The sequence below is a fragment of the Perca flavescens genome, chromosome 18, assembly GCF_004354835.1.
Source record: "Perca flavescens isolate YP-PL-M2 chromosome 18, PFLA_1.0, whole genome shotgun sequence".
Taxonomy (NCBI): Eukaryota; Metazoa; Chordata; class Actinopteri; order Perciformes; family Percidae; genus Perca; species Perca flavescens.
Window position 1 is genome coordinate 2,268,415 of NC_041348.1, and position 23,815 is coordinate 2,292,229.

Below are 23,815 nucleotides of genomic sequence, written 5' to 3' on the forward strand. Positions count from 1 at the left end.
TCGGTTTTCTTTCAGACTATTTATATTAATGGATATAACATTTTCCAAATAAAGTTAAAAGATTCAAAACGAAAACATGGCATTTATCCAAATCATTTCCTTCTTAGTAAAAAATAACATGTCTACTTTGTAATTTGATCTTAGAGCCACACAATATTTTTTTTATTAATACATGAAGTTCTCAACGTCAATCCAAAACAACACGCGGAAGCTACGTTACGTGTACGCCGTTTCCATGGTAATACGTCATTAGCACTCGACCAAACACAGGGGAGGCGCGAGATGAAAGAAGCGTTCAAAACTATTTACACAAAGTAGTTTCAATGGAGAGTTATGGACAAATGTTAACGTTACATATGACTTAAATCCGCCCTATAGAGGGGTCTGCGTGTGGCTGCCGCCATGACACAGTCAGTTGTTGTCCAAGGTGAGTTCAAACTCCAGTGCATCTCGTTAAATAGACGTAGCTAGCTAACGTTAGCTTAGCTGTCATTTGCTGTGTTGGTTGGTAGGCATTGTAGGTAAAATTGAGTTGACTCGTGGAAACATTTCCCTAACCTATGTCGTTACTGTTACTAGCGTTACACTTTGAATTAACATAACATTAGAGGTCACTCGTGGAAACATTTCCCTAACCTAGCTATGTCGTTGCTGTTACTAACGTTACACTTTGAATTCGTGTTCTTCAGTTGGTCAGTGTGGGAACCAGGTTGGCTGCAGGTTTTGGGATCTTGCCTTGCGAGAACATGCCCACGTCAATAAAGTAAGTGCTAATACACACACACACACACACACACACACACACACACCGACAACACATTTTGAAATAATGATTCACTTTATAGTCCCTGTGCTGTGCCCTTCATCAGGAGGAACACCAAAATAGATAGAGAAAGACAAAAAGAGTGAGAGAGGTCTGCATGGTGTTATAATGAGATAGAAAAAGATTACAGGGGCAAAAGAGGAGGGCATGGAGCAGAGTAGGAAGAACAGTGGCTTATAGTAGTATAGTAGTCAATTCCATTGAATGGATAGACAGGAAGATGGGGAAGAGGAGGAGTGAGCGCCCAGACTCTTGACAAAGGGAGCTAATGATGGGCTCCGGGTGTCTGCCAGGGGAAAACCTCGTCTCTGCACTCCTAGCATGCCGTCCTGCCAGTGTCATGCAACACACACACACACACACACACACACACCCACTCACACACCCACTCACACTCAAGCAAAGGTACACTCAACTAAGCCAAACACAATCCTACGGACAGTAACATTACACTGTCCTCTTAAATGCGTTGTATTTGATAAGACTGAAGGATCCCAATTAAATGCTTTTTCACAAGACATTTTTACATGGCATAACAAGAAAAGCACAGGTGTAGCGTTAATTAATATTAATAGTAATAATGATGGATGATGTACTTTTTTACTGGGACTAGGATTTTGAATGGAATGGCGCAAACATTAATTAGTTTAATTACTTAGACCTGTTCTTTTTTTTTTTTTTTTATATATATATATATATATATATATATATATATATTATTAATTATTCCTCATATTTCAATAATATCACAATTATTAGGAGAATTTCTGAAACATCATTTGCTGTGTATTTCTTACTTCATGGATAGTTGGCTGAAACGAGTCAGTTAGTTACTTAGTTAATTAGTTAGTCAAAAACATTACAGATTTATCAATAATGACAAGAATGGTTAGTTGCAGTCCTAGAAGACAAAGTCTTACTTACACTATGGGAAATGTAAAATGTTATAAGCCCAATAGGATACATACACACACATAAAGGAATGGTATAACAATATCACCAGCTAAAACAACAACTCATACAAAAAACTAAATAATAAAATAGATTTAAAACAATATAATAAAAGTTTCCCATTTTAACCACCATGGTTTTAACTGAAGTGTTGTTTTACATCAAAGAGTGTAGTTTAGACCCTTAGAACCTTACACTACAGACAGACCGACAGGCAGACAGACAGACAGACAGACAGACAGGCAGGCAGAGAGACAGACAGGCAGGCAGAGAGACAGTGCATATACACACTCATACAGAATTATTGTTTGATTACACAGACAAAAGAAATAACATTTTCATTAGAACATTAATGGTTCCAGTTTATTACAACTTGGGTCTTTTTAATGTTTTTTTTTTTTTTTTTTTTTTTTTGCCTTTGTTCCCATCAGTTATGATACCATTGTACTCACCAAAATAATTGCTGAGAACTGCGAACACAACTACATTGCTAGAACGAAGTCTGATGGACGGGAATGATTGCCATTACTATGAAAATAAAACCTATGTTTTGATAAACCTGAATTATCCTAAGGGAAGCCCACTGTTGTGCCCTAGCACAGCTTCTAAGAACAGACATGTTAGTCACCTACCACGACTTGTTAGGGCATCTCTAATATCCTGTGTTTCTCTCCTATTCAGAAAGGATTGTACGATGAGGCCCTCAGTAGCTTTTTCCGAAATGTGGACTCAAGGTAATCACACCTGCCTTCACCCAGTTACTGCTCCATGGGTTGAGACATGTGCCTCCATACAGACGCCCGAATGTAGTTCTGTTATATTTTGTTTCCAGGGAAAGTGATGGGGGAGCCCACGTTGTTGGTGGGAGAATCCAACATCTGAAGGCCAGGGTAAGTTCTGCTCATTACTAGGAATCTGCTTAAGAGAACATTCTCTATCCTCTGGTCTTCACAGAGGTAACCGCTGATTGTTGGTCAGGGTTGAATTCTGCATTTCAGGTTTGGCATTCATCGATTCAAGTCACAAAGAGGAGTTATGGAATTATGGCAGGGGGTCAAAGGCATATGTGCTCAGTGTAATAAAGCATTGGAACATACAGTGGCTTGCATAAGTTTACACACCCATGCTAAAGTTGACTAAAAAGAGGAATAAAAAACTATTTTTTGGAAATTGATCTTGATGCCTTAATTAAAAAAATAGGAAAAATCCAACCTTACTGGTGTACTACTTATGCCCCCTGTATTTTAAGGAAGAACATTTATTTATTTACAATACATTATTTATTCACAAAGAAAATTGGTGTCCTTAAAGGCTGGATTTTTCCTCATTCTTTTTTTTTTTTAATTAAGGCATTAAGATCAAATTCCAAAAGATGATTTTTTTATTCCTCTTTTCAGTCAACTTTAGCATGGGTGTGTAAACTTATGCAAGCCACTGTATGTGCTGGCGTTATACTCACACATTTGAATTCACAGGCAGTGCTGGTGGACATGGAGGAGGGTGTGGTCAATGAGATCCTGCAGGGCCCATTGAGAGAAATGTTCGACAGCACTCAGCTCCTCACAGACGTGTCAGGTTCAGGCAACAACTGGTGAGAGACAGACTAGACACAGGACACGAGCTCACATGGCTGGTAGCAAAAAAAAGTGACGTTACATCGCACAGAGTTGTGATGGAGCGGTGTTCAGGGATTCAACGCAATAGACCTTTTTCACGGCAGACATGTTGACATGTCATAGTAAGAAAAGCACAGGTGTATTTAAAACCATTACTGATGGCTGCATTCCACTTAGGAGAGGTCCTGGTATTAAACCATTACTGATGGCTGCATTCCACTTAGGAGAGGTCCTGGTATTAAACCATTACTGATGGCTTCATTCCACTTAGGAGAGGTCCTGGTATTAAACCATTACTGATGGCTGCATTCCACTTAGGAGAGGTCCTGGTATTAAACCATTACTGATGGCTGCATTCCACTTAGGAGAGGTCCTGGTATTGTGCATGCTGACTCACTGAAATATCTTACTGGGACAATTGATGGAACTGAGCCATCGTTAAGGTTATCAATTTCAGCTGTGCTTTTCCTAATATGACAAGTCAACATGTCTGCTGTGAAAAAGGTCCATTGGATTGCCAGAGTAATTTTCTGTAATTGTCACAAAGTTGACATTTAGGTACTTTATATCCCCAGGCCTGACACACTCACTTACTCACTCTCTCGCACGCACGCACGCACGCACGGTTTTAAAATTGTTTATATGGTTTTCTTTTACTGTACAATAAAATGCAACAAAAGAAGGGACTACAGTCTTTACCCTGACAGTAGGCAGGGAGTACCAGCCGACTCTTCCTGGTCCGTGCAGTGCTGGTGCACCGATCTGCCCAGACGTCCGCAGCGCTCAGGCAAGCAGAGAAAATAAAACAACCCAAAGAAAAACACCACACTCAAGGCTGTTTATAGTAAAAAATAAAAAAATGCAAAAACGCTAGCTGCCTTGGCTACACTTTGTGTCATGAGTTCTAAATAATATGTGTTGTCCTTGGCTGGAAGATTAAAAGCTACTATCTCATACAGCCACCACATTTCAAATTCCCAGCAATATAACAAAAGATGATTAGTAGCTTAGTAGTCTCAACAATGGATGTTTTTCCGCTATCTAACTATGTTGGAGCTGTGATTATCACAGCATATTGATTTCCATTCCAACAAAAGCCTTGTTCAGCCTCTTATTCTGAAGTGCACATGCACAGCTAACTGACTACATTCTTACAATTGGTTGTATCTTCTGTTACATAACGTTTAGGCACATTGATTTTTTCTGTGGTTCCACCAGCTTAGTTTGTAAGTGTGAGCCCGAACAAACTGATATTAAATTTGAGAAGTCATTCTTTGTTTACTAATTATGAAGCACCTTTAAATTATATTATACAAAATCTCTTTATAAATATTCGGAAAATCCTGCAAATACCACACCTACTAAACACCTACATTTCTCTTCAATTTAAGCCCTATCCTCCCACAACATTTTTAAGGGTTAGGGGTTAGAGGGATAAAATCTGTCTGCTGTGAACTTAAATTAAATAATTGTGATTTCAGTATTGACCAAAATAATTGTGCTTATGAGTTTTTCCATAATCGAGCAGCCCTACCTGCATCCCAAACGAAGACATTGTTTAACAATTTTTCCCTTCATTAATATGCCTCTTCTTCTCCAGGGCAGTTGGACACATGACGTATGGCTCAGCCTACAGGGAGCAGATAGTAGATAAGCTGCGGAAGGCAGCAGAACACTGTGACTGTCTGCAGTGCTTCTTTCTCATTCACTCTATGGGAGGAGGTAAGGCACAAAGACACTTGAGCTGGGTTGGAGACCGTTCCCTATCACAGAAATAGTGCACTACTGTATGTTATATAGTGTGTTGGCCATTTTGTAGTGGTTTCCAAATTCTCCGTGGTTAATTGTATTCACTATATAGTCCACTATAAAAAACACACAATGCACAGCTATTTCGAGTGTACATACAATGTACCCTACTTTTTTTTTTTCCCTGTATACCACAATGCAACGCGCTTGTGTTTTCCCGGAGAAGAAGAAGCAGAAGGACACGCGAAAACTGAAAAGGAAAAATGGAGCGGGCTTTTGTTTTTAAACAGAGGAAATGTAACATGCACCACAATACAACCTTTAATTATTCTCCCGAGTGCTCGGTTTGTTTCAGGGACGTATTAGAAGTATTTTTGTTTTTCGGTTTGTTTACATGATGATGGGTGCGCCCTCTTCTGTCACACAAATAACCGGCGCATGCAACAATGTTTTCAGTTAGGGTCCGAAACCTTGTTTGGTCATTCCCGATATAGTTCACTATTTAATAAACACTATATAGGGAACAGTGAGTGAGGGAATGAAGGAATGGTTTTAAACACAGCTTTTCACTCCATGGAAGCATTGGTGTCCCTATACATGACACAGGTACAGAATGGAGTGTGTGGATGCTTTTCCTATCACTCTGCATTCAATCATTAAATCTTAGCTCCAACAAGCCTTTATTTTGATATCATTGATCTTTAGATGTTGGCACTCAACGTATTAGTGGTTTGAGACTCCGCTTCGGGATTTTATTTATGTATTTTGCGAGTGAGTATGTCCAAGCATTTGGCCTAACATGTTTTCTTTAAAGCATCAATATGTCTCAGTTTTACGACTGCCTTGTTATAGGTATACATGCCCAAGAAATGTGGTTTGTCTGGGGGAAATTGAGATGGGAAAACCAGGTCACGACGATATTCTACAATAATTACAGACACCAATTACATGACACTGAAGAAATCTAGTTACAGCAGAAAGTAAATGCATCAATTCTGAATTGAAGGTACGGGCTCTGGCCTGGGGACCAGAGTGCTGAGCCTGCTGGAGGAGGAGTTTCCTGAGGTGTGTCGAATTGTCACCTCCATCTATCCGTCTGCGGAGGATGATGTCATCACCTCTCCCTACAACAGCGTCCTGGCCATGAGGGAGCTCACAGAGCACGGCGACTGTGTCCTCCCTGTTGAAAACCAAGTTTGTACATTTTTATTTTTACCCTCTCTCTGCAAAAATCCCTGCAGTATTTACAAATTGAACTCATCAGTATTTAGGGCTGGGTACCGAACATCGATACTTTTATGGCACCGAAAAAAAAAAAAAAGAAAAAGAAAAGAAGAAAAGAAAAATTATTTATCTTTCTAATCTAATTTCACTTCCAAAAGCGTCTGAGCGCCTAAGCGCAAGCTTATCTGTCCTCTGCATATTGACAGAGCGGAGCTCCGACCGACCCACACACACACACACACACACACACACACACACACACACACACACACACACACACACACACACACACACACACAGACACAGAGGTGCGGACGGAGTAAACTGTCTGCAGTTTTGTTGAAGTCACGGTTGGTTTCAAGTGTAGTTTTTTAAAACTTCACGCAGACAGCGTTTGCTGCGATATGATATTAATGGCGAGCCGAAAGCGGTCGCGGTGCTGTTGACGTTACACTTGCTCTTAGACAAGCAGCCACAACGGTGGTTTCTCTGCCCTGATGACTGACTGACAGGCACTTTTAATAATGTTACTCTGAGTGAGCAGTTTTACCAGAATGTTTTAATTTTGATAACTGTGTTGATTCACAATTAAGGTGGAAAATAAAAGCTTTGTGTTTGATGATGAAATGGATTTTAAAACATATGGTATCGAAAAAAAGTATCATTAGGAACCGGCATCGAAACTGAGGTATCGAAATTGCCACCAGATCGAAAAATTTTGAACGATACCGAGCCCTATCAATATTAGGGCAGCACGATATGAGGAAAATATGGCATATGCGATAACGTTGCTGATTATTGCGATAACGATATTACTTACGATAAATGAACAGATATTAAAGCAGGGTTTCTGCGGGGTCAACATTTTATGCCTTAAAAAGTCATTTTGTGTTCTAAGTCTTTAATACTTTTAAACCGGTCTTAATTTTCCAACGTCCATGTAACACTACCTGTAATGCTCATTGAAATGTTCCCGCAGTGCTTTAGAATGTTTATTTTATTAATTCTGTGGTGTTCTGTTGCTGTATTGTTGCAGCCGATCTAGACACCAGACCTATAATACCAATGAGGAAAGCAGGGAATTGTTTTAGACAATGTTTCCGCACTCTGACATCCCACTTTGTTTTTGATGTCATGATATGGCTCTTAAATTTCATTCATAATGGTCTTAAAAAGGTCTTAAAAAGTCTGAAATTTGACATGCAGAAACCCTGTAAAGTGTACTTAATTCTGCATTTCTGCTGCTTTCAGCATTAAAACAAATGAAAGGAAATCATTTCCAATATTCTTTTATTGAACAAATTGAACATTGAATTGAACATAAATTGCACCACTAAAAGTGCAATTTTTTGTCTTTTGCGATATGTCGCAGCCTTTCACCATGTCTTTATCGCACCAGTTAATATTGCGATGATGATAAAAAAAACGGTATATTATTGCGCAGCCCTCATCAATATTAACGAGTATTTGTTCTCACTTCTCCTCCTCCAGTCGTTGGTCAACATTGTGGACAAGATTAAACATATGTCTCACAGTGGAAAGCCAGGGTCGGCGGTCAAGAGAGACAGCACCATCATCTCTGGGCAGGGCGGGCTCAGTGGGGCAGAGAAGCCCTTTGATGCCATGAATAACATTGTGGCTAACCTGTTGCTCAATATTACCAGGTATAGTATTTCTGTTTGCTCATATACAGAAGACCCCTGTCTGCATAGGGAGACAGGGGTCTGCCTGTTTATTTCACCACTAGACATGCTTTGGCACGGTTGTTTTTTTTGGGTGAAGTTTAATCTAAACAGACAGAATGTGGACATATCTGAAAAAGATTGATCCCGGGATAATGTCAAGCAGAGAGACGGCCCATGGTCCAGCAGTCGGCAGGAAAAACGAGGGCTATAACTACTAGGCTTTAATGATACATTGAGGCTGAGAGCAGCCCGCCAGCCAAATAATAAAATAATACCTAATTATCTGAAAGTAAAAGCAAACGGATAAGTCTTGGGTTTGGATTCAAAGGCCTCAACTGAATCAGAATAATGTCCATAGGAAGGTTATTCCAGAGGAAAGGGGAAAGGGCTCTGTGGCCTGCTGACTTATTTTTAACTCTGGGACATATATGGACCCCTGTATTCTGAGAGCAGAAATTTCTGATTGGAGTATAAGATTTAAGGAAATAGGAAGGGGCGTGTCCCTTTACAGTTTTGTAAATCACCTGAAAGCAATTTAAAGTCTGGTCTGACATGGATATGACATGGATCTGACATGGTGTTGTTGTGGATAGGGCTGGGTACCAAATACCAATACTTTTAGGCACCAACCAAATTGCCTCTAAAGTATAATACCTAATTTCAGTACATAAGGAGTAAATCTTTGCAATCATGCAGCAAGCTTCTACCATGATATAATAATGTTTGATATTGGCTGTCTAACGTTACACGTCGTAGAGGCGCGCTGGAAAAACTCTACGTTACACAGAGACTGCTCACGTAGTCGGAGCTAAAAGAATGTGTGGCATAATGCAATTTATTTTTGTTTTATAAAATTGGTATGGAAAAAGGTATCGTTAAGGAACCGGTATCATAGTCACGGTATTGGTATCGAAATTGTTTTACACAGCCCTAGTTGTGGAATTTCCAGCTTATTATATACTTATTGGCATACATTTTTGCTTGCTCATTAGGTCAAGTTTTGCCTTTTTAGATTGAAGTAGATGAAGACAATAAGGATGGAAAGACAGAAGAGAACAGATTCCCACTAAGAAAGCAGAATGTTGCAATTACCTTTTCTGACTAACTGACCAACCGGAATGCCAGTAGGGCTGTTCAGACTATAGCCCTCGGCAGATTACAGCAAGGCTCTGCGTTGTTGTTGTGTTGCCAGTATGAACATTTAAACCAGAGTCCAGTTTAAAGGCTTTGGGGTGGAATTTCCAGCTTATAAACTCATGCTATGTAAGTTGACACAGTGGTACCCAGGTGTCCTTCAGGTCAGTGTCCAACATAACCTCATAACCTTTCCAGGCAGAGGAAGGCTTTCACTTTGTGCCTCCATAGATGACGGGAGACATAGCAGCTGGATGATACAGTTTTTTACGATCACTATGACACTTTTTTCAATACTTTTAACAACTTTCCTAAACTCTTAACACAGTTAGCACAACATCCGTCTGTGTAGGCTATACAATTAACACATTTCTTGTTGTTTTGACACAAAATGCATACAGTTAACACAAATTTAAAATGCTTGAAATATATCCCCTGCATTTTATATATGCATTTATTGAGAAACCGCTGTTGGATACCCGTAGGGTACAGATTTGATCATTGGCAAATTATCAAAAGATGTTTTATCAATATTAATAAAGTTATGAATATGGTTATTAATAACTGTATCAAATCGACAAACAATCAAAACGGGGCACCACCCTGCAAGTCAGGGACCAATAATCAACCTGTGGGACAGTCCCATTTCTGTGTAAATCCTTTCAAAGGGAACAAAGGAAGGGGTGATTTCGAGCACGGACTGGTTCAGCCAGCAATTATTACAACAAGTACCCAAACAATCACAAGCAACTGCTAATTAAGTATAATAAGATTTATTAACGTCACAATTATCAGTAGCTAATCAATAATCCTTCAATAATAAACTATACCTTTTTACAATATCACAACCAAAAACAAAGCAAAAACAAAGCAGCATGGACACGTGTGTGAGAGTGTGTGAGAGAGAGAGTGAGGGAAAGAAGAGGGGTGTCGAAATGTAGTTCTAACACAAAACTACAAAATGGCTACTCCGGTGAGCTGCACATAACTATTTAGCCTCAAGAGGGCGGTAGTTATGCTGGGTGCACGAGGAGGGGCTGAAGAAGCCGGGGGTGGGGGGGTTGCTAGGCAACGCGCACGCTTACCCGGTATGGTAGTGTTATGGTGCGTTCTATTATTTATCCGTGTCGGAGTTCCGACTAGGAAAACAGACGTTGCCTAGCAACAAGCACCAACACGCCACCTTTCCTCGGATTTCCAAGCTCGGAACTCGGACAACCGTGAGGACACCAAGCAAGGATTCCGATATGGATTCCAAGATGGCAGCGCCCTGTGTGACTTGTAGAATGAATTGTTGTCATTATTTTTGGACCGCTTTGGCTGTTTAAGTGAAGATTTTAATCACTTGTATTACTGCAATACCTTACTGCGTCCGTTTCTCTGCCTGTTAGTATGGGAATTGGTCTTGTTGTGAGTGCAATATTGAATGAAGCCTTGTTTGTTAACGTGGCTAGCGTTACTACTCGGCCAGTGCTAGCATAGCAACAGCTTTCCGGGTGGTGTCCGTGTTTTTTCTCCAACTCTGACGCGCAAAACATACCAGAACGCTTGAAGTGTGGAAATTACGTCATATCCGAGGTCCGAGTCGGTTCATTGAGAATAATAGAACGCACCATTAGCTCTGTGGAACGTAAGCCGATTCCACGTGGCTAGGCTAGCAGCGTTAACTCGGGAGCTACGCGGCTAGCCTGTGTCGTGTGTCGTGTGTGTGTGTGTGTTAGTAAAAGAAGAAAGAGAAGAAGTATAAAGACAAGAGGCACTCTGATCTTAGTTATCGATAACCACTCCAGTGGCTAACAGCTGATTTACCGCGATTATCTCGCGGACAGTAACTAAACTCCGTGAAAGGAGTGACTTAGCAGGTAGCGATTACAGTTATACCCAGCTACTTAACACAACAACAGTATCGTGATCGCTGATACATTCACAGAAAAAGATTAATAATCACGTATAGACCAGTACATAATTAAAATCATAGATCACATTACTGGCAACAAGTGGTAGCGAACCCTTTGCTCATTAATAAACACACTACTTATCTCTGCCCAGACGTAAACCTTCTTACGGGTGTGTTCAGTCCGTTTATTCCTGTCCATAGATTTCCACAGAAATGAAACAGAGCGGGTCCCTGGCGCTCGTCAGCGGCCACGGAGAAACTTCCCTCCAAAAAGGCAGCAAGGGGGCAAGTTTAGTCGACTTTGAGAAGAAAAACGTTTCCTTCTCACTGCAGATAATAAAACACTGGTGCGTTTTCAAGGATCCACCGAAATAAAATCCACTTTCTCCAGAAAATGGAAGTTCAGCACAAGCACTTGCGCGCCTCCTGTCAGCAACGTTAGTTGCAAGTGAAGACAACAGGATTTTGGGTGATCAGGCTTATTTATAGGTCAAGACTGCATGCTGTGTTTATGGTCCCGCTGAACCAATAGGAAGACTCAAAACTCTTAAAAGTTTGAAGACTACAATCTTGTAGTTCTTTGACTTCCTGCCAGCTGTGAGGCTTGTCCCTTCTGACTGGGACTTTCGCATAGAGGTGTGAATTAACCAGGCTTTGGAGTTTACATACAGGCCACGATTCCTTTGTCTCTCTGGTCAGCTCAATCTGAGGCCTTTTGGTTAAATCAGGTTTAACCAGCTTCTTGGTCCCCAACACAGCTGATTGAAGGTATGCAAATAGATCAATCACAGCTGATTCCCTTCCATGAAACACACTCAGGTGTTGAGGTTCTTTCAATCACATGATCACATGGTAGTACAGTAAAAGAGGTCCTATTTGAACAATATACTGTAGATGAACACAGAAAATAAGAAAAATGCCTTCACGAGGAAGAGGAGTACCAGGACAATTCTGTCTCTCTCTCCTTTTTTTCATAAACTATTCTATAAAGCTACTCTGAGATGGGTCAATCATTTTTTGTATTGAATTGAGCAAAAGAAACAAATTGGTGGTCGTGTTGGCTCAGTGGGTAGAGCAGGCGAACATATATTTGGAGGTTTGTGCCTCGACGCAGAGGTCCAGGGTTCAAATCCAACTTGTGACGATTTCCTGCATGTCTTCCCCCTCTCTCTCTTTCTCAACTAGCTGTCCTGTCAAATAAAGGCGTAAAAGCCCAAAAAATAATCTTTAAATTTTTTTTACTAAACCCAACAAAACAAAAATGTAGAGGCTTCAAGAGAAACTGCAGTGCAAAACACAGTATATGATCAATACAATCACGTTTGTCTGTTGTATAAGAGCAGACCTGACTGACACATCAAATAAATCAAATAATGCAGTTTCTGTAATTCCATGGGATGTTAGTGTTTTGTATGACATTGTGCTATGATTGACCAAATGTTCCTGTTGGGAGAGAGTGTTACTGTTTTGGAAGAATTATTTTATTTTGAGACATGATTGCATTGTTTTGGTAAACATAGTGTATTGTGTTGTTGAATTATTGTATTTTGAAAGTGTTCAGTGTTGGAGTTTAGTTTATTTAGTTTAGTTTGAGCATGAAATTAACTGTTTTGCCAATCATGTGTTGTAGGTGTGTTGGTGCGTTAAGAGTTTAGGAAAGTTGTTGAAAGTATTGAAAAAATTGTCATAGCGATCGTGAAAAACTGTAAGACAGTGCTGCTCAGCCTTCATAGAGAAAGTAAACACATAACACATTATGTCTGTGCTGAGATATTTGGGGGGCCCGCAATATCTTTGTTTACCTTCTACGTTCAGCTAAAAGGAACGCCTCCAGCATGAGTTCAAATACACAGGAACTTGAGAGAGGTGGGACAGCATGACACATGGTGGTTAAACTGTACTGCCTGCCTAGATTCTTTCCTCAATTGAGTGTTCATTAAATGCTTCTGTGTAATTCATCAAAATCTCCCGAATCTTTCTTCACATATGTGAAGTGAGTTGTGCGGAGTTATTACCAATTCATTGAGCATTGCATTACTAAACCGTAGGGGTGGTACGGTTCACAAAACCCACGGTTTGGTTCGTATCACGGTTTTAGGGTCACGGTTTTCGGTTCTGTACGGTTCTTGTTATTTATTCTTTTAATCTTTAACACTCCAGAATATACTTCAGCATATAGCTAAAATTAGCATATTGAATGCATGTTGCACAAAACATGCACACAGTGGCAGTTCTATATTGTTTTATTTCATCATAGGTAACATGAAATCCAAAATGTTCCCACACACCAGACTATAAACGACGCTGGCGCATCCTCCAGCTCTGGGCAGCCTCTCTCCCACCTGACATCTCTACAGGTGACGTGACGTGACCTGCAGCAGCACCCTACTCCACTTGAGGACCGGTCGGCTCGGTGTCTCTCAAAATCTGACGAAAATCTTTTAAACTGACCTTTGTCGATCTGAAATGAAGACAGATTCAGCAACTGCATGGCCTATTTCTCGCTTAAAATGTTTTCAGAAACACGTTTCGGTGAACTATTTTAGTACAATATGAGATCGTATTCTGAACGATCCGCCATGACAGTCCGTTTTGAAATTAGGGACCAGCCAGACCCATGTGACGCACACGTCCAATCAGCTGCCATGGGTTGCGTTTGTCACGCCCATCCCGCTCGTCATTTCCAGTAAGTGTTTTAACATAGGTGTCGAAAGTGGGCACTACGGCAGTAAGAGGTTAGTGACCATTAACAGTGTACTGACGAACCGTGCAGTACACACACGCTCCGAACCGAGACTAGCAAACCGAGCGGTTCGGGTGTTTTTTCATGAACCGTACCACCCCTATTAAACAGTGAGGGTCTCATACCAAAAATGCCTTTTCATGCTAAATCACTACACTATTTTTCCATACCTTTTTAAATGTTGCTTATCAAGTCAAGTCGACTTTATTGTCAATTCAATGTGCCAGACATAGAGAGCAATTGGAAATACGTTTCTCTCTGACCCACGGTGCAATAAGGACACATACAACAAGTATAAAACATAAGAAATATATACAAATAAAGATAAGTAATATGTACAAATAAGATAAAGAAAGATAAGTAATATATACAATTAAAAAAGATAAGTAATATGTACAATACAGTAATACATTTTAAACAGTGCAAATGTAAGGCAAAACCAAACAGTACAGAAAACTAAAGATAAAGATATTGAAATGTGCAGGAAGAGTTATAAGTCACCTTAAGTTTTCTTTTGTTTCAGCTCCGCTCGTTTTGAGGGCTCTCTCAACATGGATCTGAACGAGATTGCAATGAACCTGGTCCCCTTCCCCCGTCTACACTACCTGGTGCCCAGCCTCACCCCCCTCTACACACTGGCAGATGTCTGTGTCCCCACCAGAAGGTCAGCTCTCTGGCTCTCATTGCAGCTATTTTTTTTTTTTTACCTCACAGTTGTTTTGAATCTTGGGTATTAGGGCCGGGACCATATGCTTTTGTTCTGATTCGATTCTTTCATGATACCTGAGTGTCAATTGGATTTGTATTGTGATTTTCATTTATTGCGGTATTGTGATTCCATAGTATCGATTACAAGGATGTTCTTTTCCTTCTTAAACAAAAATGAATAAAACACTTCTAGAGACAGTATATCATGAGACATTTCTAAAAACTGATAGTTTCCTAAGAAGAATGCACATCACATGTCAGCCATGTCAGTCTGACATTTATTTACTTTGTAAAGAAGCACATCACATGTACTTTCTGTTTTCTCTGCTTTCGTTCTGTTTTGCTGGAAAATGATGTAGTTGCCGTCGGCGGTACCGTATAAACAGAACATATTTTATTTTTATTTTTTCAACCCCTACTGGGTTGTTTTTTGTGATTAAGAACTTTTTTATTTTTTGACAAAACCTACAACTCACAACATGAACACATCCCCCCCTCCTCCACGTAGTGCTACTGGGTTACGTGGTTAAAACTACTGTCACAATATAAGTCATAATAGTTTCCTGATATCAATATATATTATGTTATGACAAATGTAATAAACTAATTTATAAAATGGTTGAACTGATGTTCAATGCCCTGAACTGTGTTCCACTGCTATGCATTACATCAGGCAAACAATTCAATAACTAATTTTGTTGCTTTTCTTGTTTTAGATTCATGTATCCAATTGAAGTTTTAAGGTTGATAACATGATGGATCATATAACATGATTAACATTTCAGAGATGATAAATCAAAGAAAAAAAACGAGTGGAAGAGGCCCCAAAACAGGAGCTTTTATGTTTTTTTTCCCCCTCCTTGTTGCAATTATGTTCCTTGTCCCCAATTTTCTTTTTACACAACTCAAAACCGAAGCATCCCTTGACTACAACAGAGGGATCCATAATAGAAAGTACTACCCAAATACTTCCCCTCTTTGATTAAATTAACTCCGGCTGCCCCTGTCAGCCATTGAATACAATTTCAAAATGAGACACAGCTGTGCACAACACAAAAAAAAAAAAAAAAAAATGAGGATTACAAACCAATAAAATAAAATCTAAAACAACACAAAATGTATTGAAAATTAAACAATAAACATGCCTTGATAGAACCAGTTACCGAGCCTACCAATCCATTATACCAATTGCCAGTAATTAAAATCAGACAGGCATTTCTTCTAGAGATGCACCGATTGACGGGCTGAACATCGCACAACATCAGCATCACACGTGCACACGCAGGGTTTCCGCTAAATGCATGTAGCAGCAGTGCAACGCGCTCCATCAGCTGTTTATAAAATGTCATAAAGTCGTGATTATACACGGTTCTGCAGAGCAGTCTGCTCTACTGATCTCATCTCTCTCCCCTCTGAGGCTGAAGAGGGGAGACGCGCTGTATTAACGTTACTGTTTAAAACGCTTTCCAGGTTAGTGGGGATGCATACCGCTCAAAACCAACATTAAAAACGTAGTAATCTTCCCTCAGCGTTTACTTTTGTTGCTAAACTGTGTAAAATGAGCGGTGACGTTAAATCATCTGTTTCAGGTAACGCACCCTAGGGTACTGTCTATTTGCTGGATTGTTCCAAGGTAACTGTCGGTAGCTAATGTTAGCAGATAAGCCCGTTGACAGCAACAGTATATTGTTCATATTTATGCACAATGACAAATAAAGCAAACTTGCTAAAAAAGGAACTACACGCTGTTTTGAGGTAACGTTATTGTTGACATTCAAACAGGCCTGTGCGTGTGTTTTGAGAAAACTCTTTATACTGCAATAAGGCTATATTTATTTGTTATTTATATATTATTTTATTGCCATTACCTGTTTCCCCTGTTTTTATACATGCAGAAATTTTGTTTGCTAAATATATCACATTTCTTTAGGTGGATGTTGGATGTGAAAAGAAGAAAATAGTTCTTCCATAACATTGCACTTTAGATGTGTGTGAATTTCCCACACCAGGAGTAATTTATATAGTTCTATTTTATAGCGATCAATTATCTGTTAAAAAAATGTTTTATGTAAAATTTTCTATTAAAGAAAAGATAGAAAATAAATATTTGTGTATGCTGTAAAGTGAAAATTTTTATCGGTATCGGCAGGTCAACCTCAATGAAAAATCGGAAATCAGAATCAGCCTAGAAAATTGTAATCGGTGCATCTCTAATTTCTTCTATTACATCCAAAAAGGAGTCCCACATTCTTCTGAAATATATCTTCCCTCCCCCTGACTCTATAAGTAACCCTTCAAAAGTAGCCATTTTTGTCATCAACTCAATCCACTCCTTCAAACAGCATGGGCTAGTTGATTTCCAGTGTCTTAATATTATTCTACACCCTGTTGTTGTGGCCAGACGAGCCCATAATCTCTTCCGTTCATTCAAAACTATGTCGCCCAGTAGAAGACCCAGAACACACAAAGCTGGAGATTTAGTCAACTACAATTGAAATATCTTATTCAGGACAATAACACCTTCCCAAATGTGCTAATTTTTCTCACAGAAATACAACATGTGTATAACTGTACCAACTTCTTTCTCACATTTCCAGCAGGTGTTGCTGTCCCTTAGCTTAAGTCTGGCTAATTTACTTGGGGTCCAGTAACTCCTGTTTAACAGTTCATACAGAGTGAATTGAGTTTGAACTTCACGTGAGCAGCTATGCCAAGAGGCAACCAGCTTTTCCCATCTGTCATCTGTAATTTTTTCACCCACATCTGTTTCCCAACACATTCTCAAACCTTCCAATCTGGGTACATGTACGCCTTGAAAAGGACCGTAGAACTTGGAGACTCCACCTTTTTTTTTCTGTCAAGCTACATGAAACAGCTCCTGGATCTTAGTTGGTGGATTTGAAGATTGTTTTTTCTATTGGTTAGAATACAATGCCTGATCTGTAGATATTTCCAAAAATCCTGTTGACTAAGATCATAGTCACTCTTAATTTTATCGAATGATCTAATTTTGTTTTCCCTAACCAAGTCACCAAGAAGATTAATTCCTGATTTGGCCCATTTCTCCCACAGAACAGTTCTTTTACCTATCAATAGTTTTTTTATTAAACCAGACCGAGGCTTTAGGGGTAAGATATAGACTAGCCTTAATTATTTGATGAGTCTTTGTCCATGTTTCTTTGGCAAAACTATTTTATTTTGGAAAGTGCAAGCTCTCCACTTTCTTTAGCCGCATATAGTTTAGTACGGTTAAAACTTGCTTTTTTGCCTGCCCACACATAGCTCTCTACAACAGTGTTATACAGTTTTAAAAGATTGGGTGGAAAATGTAAAGGTAACATATGTAAAATATAATTAATCTTGGGAGTGACAATCATCTTAACCAAATTAATCCTACCTAATAATAAAGATATATTCATTTTTGCCCAGTTTTGTAGGACCGGTTGGATAGCTTGAATAACTGAAGAATATAAGTTAGCATTATTTTTTCCAAGCCTAGTGTTAGTTTATATCAGCGGTGATAATGGCAAACCCTGAGTGCCATGACTAAGGCTTAATGAGGGTGACATGACTCCATTATTAAGAACAGTCACCATTGGCTCTGTATAGACTAGCTGTAACCACTGTATTAGGAGGGACCGAATCAATTTTTTTTCAGTGCAGTACCATCATTTTAAAAAGAGGCATAAGATCTGCAAACACCACAAAGCTGGCTTTTATTTTTTTAGTGGGCAATTTAAAGTTTAGTGCTGCAGGCTTGTGACAGGAAAAACACCATTTGATCCACCACCTCCCCTCCCACCTGTTCCCCAACTACAACCACCATGAAAGTGGCCTTGTGTGAGCCATATGGACCTCATCTGCTCCAGGGGAGCTGCTCATTGGTCAGTAAGAGTGGTGGTTGTACTGGGCAAACTCCCAGAAGTGAATATATATGACTATGAATGCAGAGCAGGGTGTTGGTTAAAAAACGTCTTGCCTGCTCAGCAGAACTTGCCTGTATAAATAAAGGTACAACAACCCTTCTTTCTCAAACATTGCCCTCTTGGCCCCCAGTCTAACTCAACTGTACCTGAAGTCCCTGCGAGGCCACTTCATTTACTGTAGCCAGTAAATAGAGACACTATAGACAGAGCTCATTTAAGTCCCGCCCCCACCGGAGGGGAAAACAAGTCATCGTTCTCCATTGATTTGTATTGTGTCAAGGTGACTCCTCGTCAATTCCGTCTGCTAGTAAACAACAGAAAAATGCCTAAAAGCTGCTGTGATGGGATGCACTACCAACAATGTGTATAACCCATAACAGGGCGATTTAAGGAAAAAATCGATTTTTTTGATTGCGATTTTTCTGCCAGATATTTTAAACTTCTTTTAAAGTTTAGCTTAAGTTCAATATTGTCTGTGTAACAGATAAAACATGTCATGGAACATTATAACATGAGACACCATCAAAACTCCTCTGTACCTTTATGAGAGGAACTTAGATATGAACTTACTAGTCAAATGTTTTTGTTTGTTTTCCTAACTAACTTTATTTTACTTTCAGCTAATTTGGTTTGTTTCGCTCCGTTCTATTTTTCTTCAGCATAGCTTGTAGGGGTGGTACGGTTCATGAAAAAACACCCGAACCGCTCGGTTTGCTAGTCTCGGTTCGGAGCGTGTGTGTACTGCACGGTTCGTCAGTACACTGTTAATGGTCACTAACCTCTTACTGCCGTAGTGCCCACTTTCGACACCTATGTTAAAACACTTACTGGAAATGACGAGCGGGATGGGCGTGACAAATGCAACCCATGGCAGCTGATTGGACGATTGCGTCACCTGGGTCTGGCTGGTCCCTAATTTCAAAACGGACTGTCATGGCGGCTCGTTCAGAATATGATCTCATATTGTACTAAAAGAGTTCACCGAAACGTGTTTCTGAAAACATTTTAAGCGAGAAATAGGCCATGCAGTTGCTGAATCTGTCTTCATTTCAGATCGACGAAGGTCAGTTTAAAAGATTTTTGTCAGATTTTGAGAGACACCGAGCCGACCGGTCCTCAAGTGGAGTGGGGTGCCGCTGCAGGTCACGTCACGTCACCTGTAGAGATGTCAGGTGGGAGAGAGGCTGCCCAGAGCTGGAGGATGCGCCAGCGTCGTTTATAGTCTGGTGTGTGGGAACATTTTGGATTTCATGTTACCTATGATGAAATAAAACAATATAGAACTGCCACTGTGTGCATGTTTTGTGCAACATGCATTCAAATGCTAATTTTAGCTATATGCTGAAGTATATTCTGGAGTGTTAAAGAATAAATAACAAGAACCGTACAGAACGGAAAACCGTGACCCTAAAACCGTGATACGAACCAAACCGTGGGTTTTGTTTTTTCCATACCGCATGCTAGCCACTAGGCCAGCGGTTGTCTGACACGTCGCAACATAGTGTTCATGGGAAATGGAAGATTAGTACTACGAGCAGTGTTGGCATGATAAAGATTACGTTTCCAGGCTAAACCCACACAAAACTGCCCACATTTATTGGCAGAAAACAGAGCAATCTGGAAAACACTGACTTGTCGCATTGTTTCTGCAGCCTGCTGATTCAAACAGACGCTTTGTTTCTTTCATCACCGGCTAAATTGGCTAGTAACTATAAAATATTACCTGCCAAAGGTCATTTTTACCCACATTTGGTGGGTTGGTGGGTGTCAATTTAAAGGAACATGCCGACTTATTGGGAATTTAGCTTATTCACCGTAACCCCCAGAGTTAGACAAGTCGATACATATCCTTCTCATCTCAGTGCGTGCTGTAAGGCTGTCTGACGGCTCCAGCGGCATCAGGCCAGCACAGAACATGCAGGTAAATGGTTCCAGTAATCCTACTGCTCCGAATAAGTGACAAAATAACGCCAACATGTTCCTATTTACATGTTGTGATTTATAGAGTCACAGCGTGTACAACAAACAACGTAACATGAGACACAGCCATCTTCTAACTGTAAACAAACCAGGAACTATATTCTCAGGTGGAAGAATATAGTACTTGGGCGGAGTGATATGCTCGCAGCAAGCCTGTCTGAGAATATAGTTCCCGGTTTGTTTACTGTTAGAAGATGGCTGTGTCTCATGTTATGTTGTTTTTTGTACATGCTGTGACTCTACAAATCACAACATGTAAATAGGAACATGTTGGCGTTATTTTGTCACTTTTGTCACAATTCGTGGCAGTAGGCTAGTTGGAACCAGTTACCTCCAGGATCTGTGCTGGGCTAAGCTAATGCTGGAGCCGTCAGGCAGCGTTACAGCACACACAGAGATGAGAAGGGTATGTATGGACTTGTCTTACTCTGGGGGTTACGGTGAATAAGATAAATTCCCAATAAGTCGGCGTGTTCCTTTAAAGCCCTGTCTGGAAGTATTGTGAAGTGTTTATTATTGTCTTCTAACTGTGCCCTCTAGACTGGATCAGATGTTCAGCGATGCCTTCAGTAAAGACCACCAGCTAATCCAAGCTGACCCGAAGCACAGCCTCTACCTGGCCTGCGCCCTCATGGTCAGGGGCAACGTGCAGGTGTCTGACCTGCGCAGGAACATCGAGAGGTCAGAGCGCCATCCTCCCACTCCGTCTCCTTCTGCACCGGGACAGCAGACAAGTCCGTGCAACCACCCTGATAGGCCCAAAGATGACCTTCACACTCACTCTCCCATATAGTATCCCCATTCAGCACTGACAGCACTGATTCATGACTGGTCCATTCAGCAGCAGCTGTTTTCATGTAGAGAAGCTGAAACAGAAGTTGCTGTGAGAGTACATATTTGTGCGTGACCATGGTCTAAAAGAGGAGGAGAGGGAGAAGAGGAGGAGGAGGAGGAGGAGGAGGAGGAAGAAGAAAAGCACAGAAATATTGCCCACCAAAAGACTCTAAGGGGCATACACGTAATCAATGTACAAACTATATTGCAGCATATTTTTCTGTTGGTTAAAACAAATAAAAATGTAACCGGATTCTTTACGAATTCTTACGAAACTACACGTTGACAGATGAATCGTCACAAATTCCAAACACGGTTGGTTCCATTGCTTACATTTGAGACTTGCTGCTTCATTGTAAACTGAATATCTTTGATTTTTGGACAGCTGGTTTGACAAACAAGACTTTTGAAGACAATCTTGGGAAACTGTGATGGACATTTTAAAGCAGAAAAAACGAAAATGTCGCAGCCCATAACATCAGTCTGTTGAGATCCTTCACTGGGTCATTAACATTTTTGTAATGGCATCAACATAGTATCTTACCAATTTCTCCTTGTCACAAGATGGCAAATAATAATACAAACCGTGCTGTAGAACTCTTAAGTGTCACTAAGACGCTTGTATATTTTTCCATCAATGAAATTTAAAATGTGCCCCAGGAACGGGCGGGGCTAGAAAGGGGGCACAGGGTGGCGGGGGAGTATTGCCACTTGGCTGCCTGTTCTGCCAAGCTTCCCAGCCCTTGTCACATGAACAATTAATGTTTCCATGATGACTATCCCAATTTTTTTTTTTTAAAGTTTGATGATATGTATTTTTTTTTTCTCCCTGCTCTAGACTTAAGCCTGTGCTCCCCTTTGTCTCGTGGAACCAGGAAGGCTGGAAGACGGGCCTGTGTTCAGTGCCTCCCGTAGGTCACTCCCACGCCCTGTTAGCCCTGGCCAACAACACTTGTGTGAAGCTCACATTCATGGAGCTGAGAGAACGCTTCATCAAGCTCTACAGGAAGAAGGTGCATTAGAAGATTCCGCAAAGGAATGTGTCATTTAATAAGTCAAAGCCATCAAATATTTGATCATATTTGACAGTTGGTTAGACAGTATAAATAGATCGAAGACATACTGTAGCTTTCAGTAGTGGTAACTTGACTGAAGAAAAAAAGGAAGTCAGACATAATTACTTAACAGCACATTGTGCTCCCTCCCCACCTGTTGAAGGCTCACTTACACCACTACCTGCATGTAGACGGGATGGAGCAGAGCTGCTTCTCAGAGGCCATCAGCTCTCTCAGCTCACTGATCGAAGAGTACCAACATCTAGATGCCACCAAGGGGACACTCATGCCAGACGCACCCAGACTCCGCATTGCCAGATGAAGGTCTGCGCTGTTGTATATCGTGTAGATGTCTGTCTGTCTGTCTCGTTGTAAAATAACTGTGTCCGTGCTAAGTTCTTTCAGAATATCTTTTTAAATACAAATATAAATGATGTTTTCAGTTAAGTTAATGGTGTAAAACGGAAGTGTAACTTCTTTCCTCTCTAACAGAATATCATTTTAACCATTTACTTTAGCTTTGTCTTTCCAAGAGTCAGCAAAAGGAAGATAATTAGGAAGTGAATTAGTGACGCGCTACCGTTGGCCATACGCAGACACCCCCTGTCCTCGCTGTAAAACCTCACTGGGCGCTGCTGGTTTTTCAAGGTGTTAACCATATTAACAAGTCGCCGTAATTGGCATCAGTGCTGTCCACACATCCGGGACCGTACTTCCGTTCTTCACAATAAAATGTAAAATGATATGCTAACAAATTATTCAGTATAATCTCCTTCATTTCCACTTTGTAAAGTTATACGCCACCTGAGCGTCGCCCAGGCGTTCTTACTGCTTTTGCTCATTAAAGTCACTTTTGTATACTAATTTGACATGCAAATGTCCATGTACATACATATGAAAACTCACATTTAGGTTGTTAGATGTGTATAAATTAATTATATTAATTTATACACATCTAACCCAGGAGAAGCACCGTTAAAAGGCCGGAAAGACGTCAGACCGGATGTGTCCGGATAAGGCCAGTAACAGCAAACAGTGTCCGAACATGGACACCGTTATACCAATAATTATTTTTCAATAAGGACTTCACACAACCAAATCTTTTGTATATACCTTTATAAATTATATGTCAATATTGTCTAATTTGTGACCAGATTAAAAATAAGCAGGGACAACATGTAAAAAGAATCTGTAGTGTGACCTGATTTGCCATGTGTGGGCTCCCTGACCATAGTATTATGAGGTACTGTTAATGTGTGCTGTTACAGCTAATGCACTGGTCCTATTCCTTGTTGTTATTGCACATACATGTCCTGAAGACAGGGTTTATAAAATATTCTATCATAACTAAAACCTATTTCCTAATTTATTTAATGTTCCCAGCCATTCTTCCCTATAAAATGAGGTTTTGTAGTTTGAGTTTTTGTCCTCTTCTTTTTCTGAGTTCTCAAGTCACATCACCACTGCTGAGGAGAAATTAATGACCAAAG

The 23,815-nt window shown here is 40.3% G+C and overlaps 1 protein-coding gene across 2 annotated transcripts; it reads left to right on the forward strand.

Annotated features, from left to right (window-relative positions):
* The first annotated feature begins 209 nt into the window (after window positions 1–209).
* Window positions 210–23,083, forward strand: tube1 (tubulin, epsilon 1). 2 transcript variants are annotated; one of them, XM_028605123.1, is made up of 12 exons: window positions 210–427; window positions 690–763; window positions 2,456–2,508; window positions 2,607–2,664; window positions 3,250–3,365; window positions 4,991–5,112; window positions 6,146–6,333; window positions 7,855–8,027; window positions 14,346–14,486; window positions 20,977–21,117; window positions 22,109–22,283; window positions 22,489–23,083. In XM_028605123.1, exons 1-12 carry the CDS (start codon window positions 403–405, stop codon window positions 22,645–22,647), a joined length of 1,425 nt encoding a protein of 474 aa, XP_028460924.1. In that variant the 5' UTR covers window positions 210–402; the 3' UTR covers window positions 22,648–23,083. The 2 variants fall into 2 exon arrangements, with proteins under 2 accessions (XP_028460924.1, XP_028460925.1); XM_028605124.1 differs by lacking the exon at window positions 20,977–21,117.
* The last annotated feature ends 732 nt before the right edge of the window (window positions 23,084–23,815 follow it).

Bases quoted from the DNA above. Each gene is read 5' to 3' on its own strand.
- tube1 (XM_028605123.1), top strand. From the start codon at position 403: ATGACACAGTCAGTTGTTGTCCAAG. The intron at 14,487-20,976 runs GTCAGCTCTCTG...TGTGCCCTCTAG, and splicing joins GTCTGTGTCCCCACCAGAAG to ACTGGATCAGATGTTCAGCG. The intron at 21,118-22,108 runs GTCAGAGCGCCA...TCCCTGCTCTAG, and splicing joins CTGCGCAGGAACATCGAGAG to ACTTAAGCCTGTGCTCCCCT.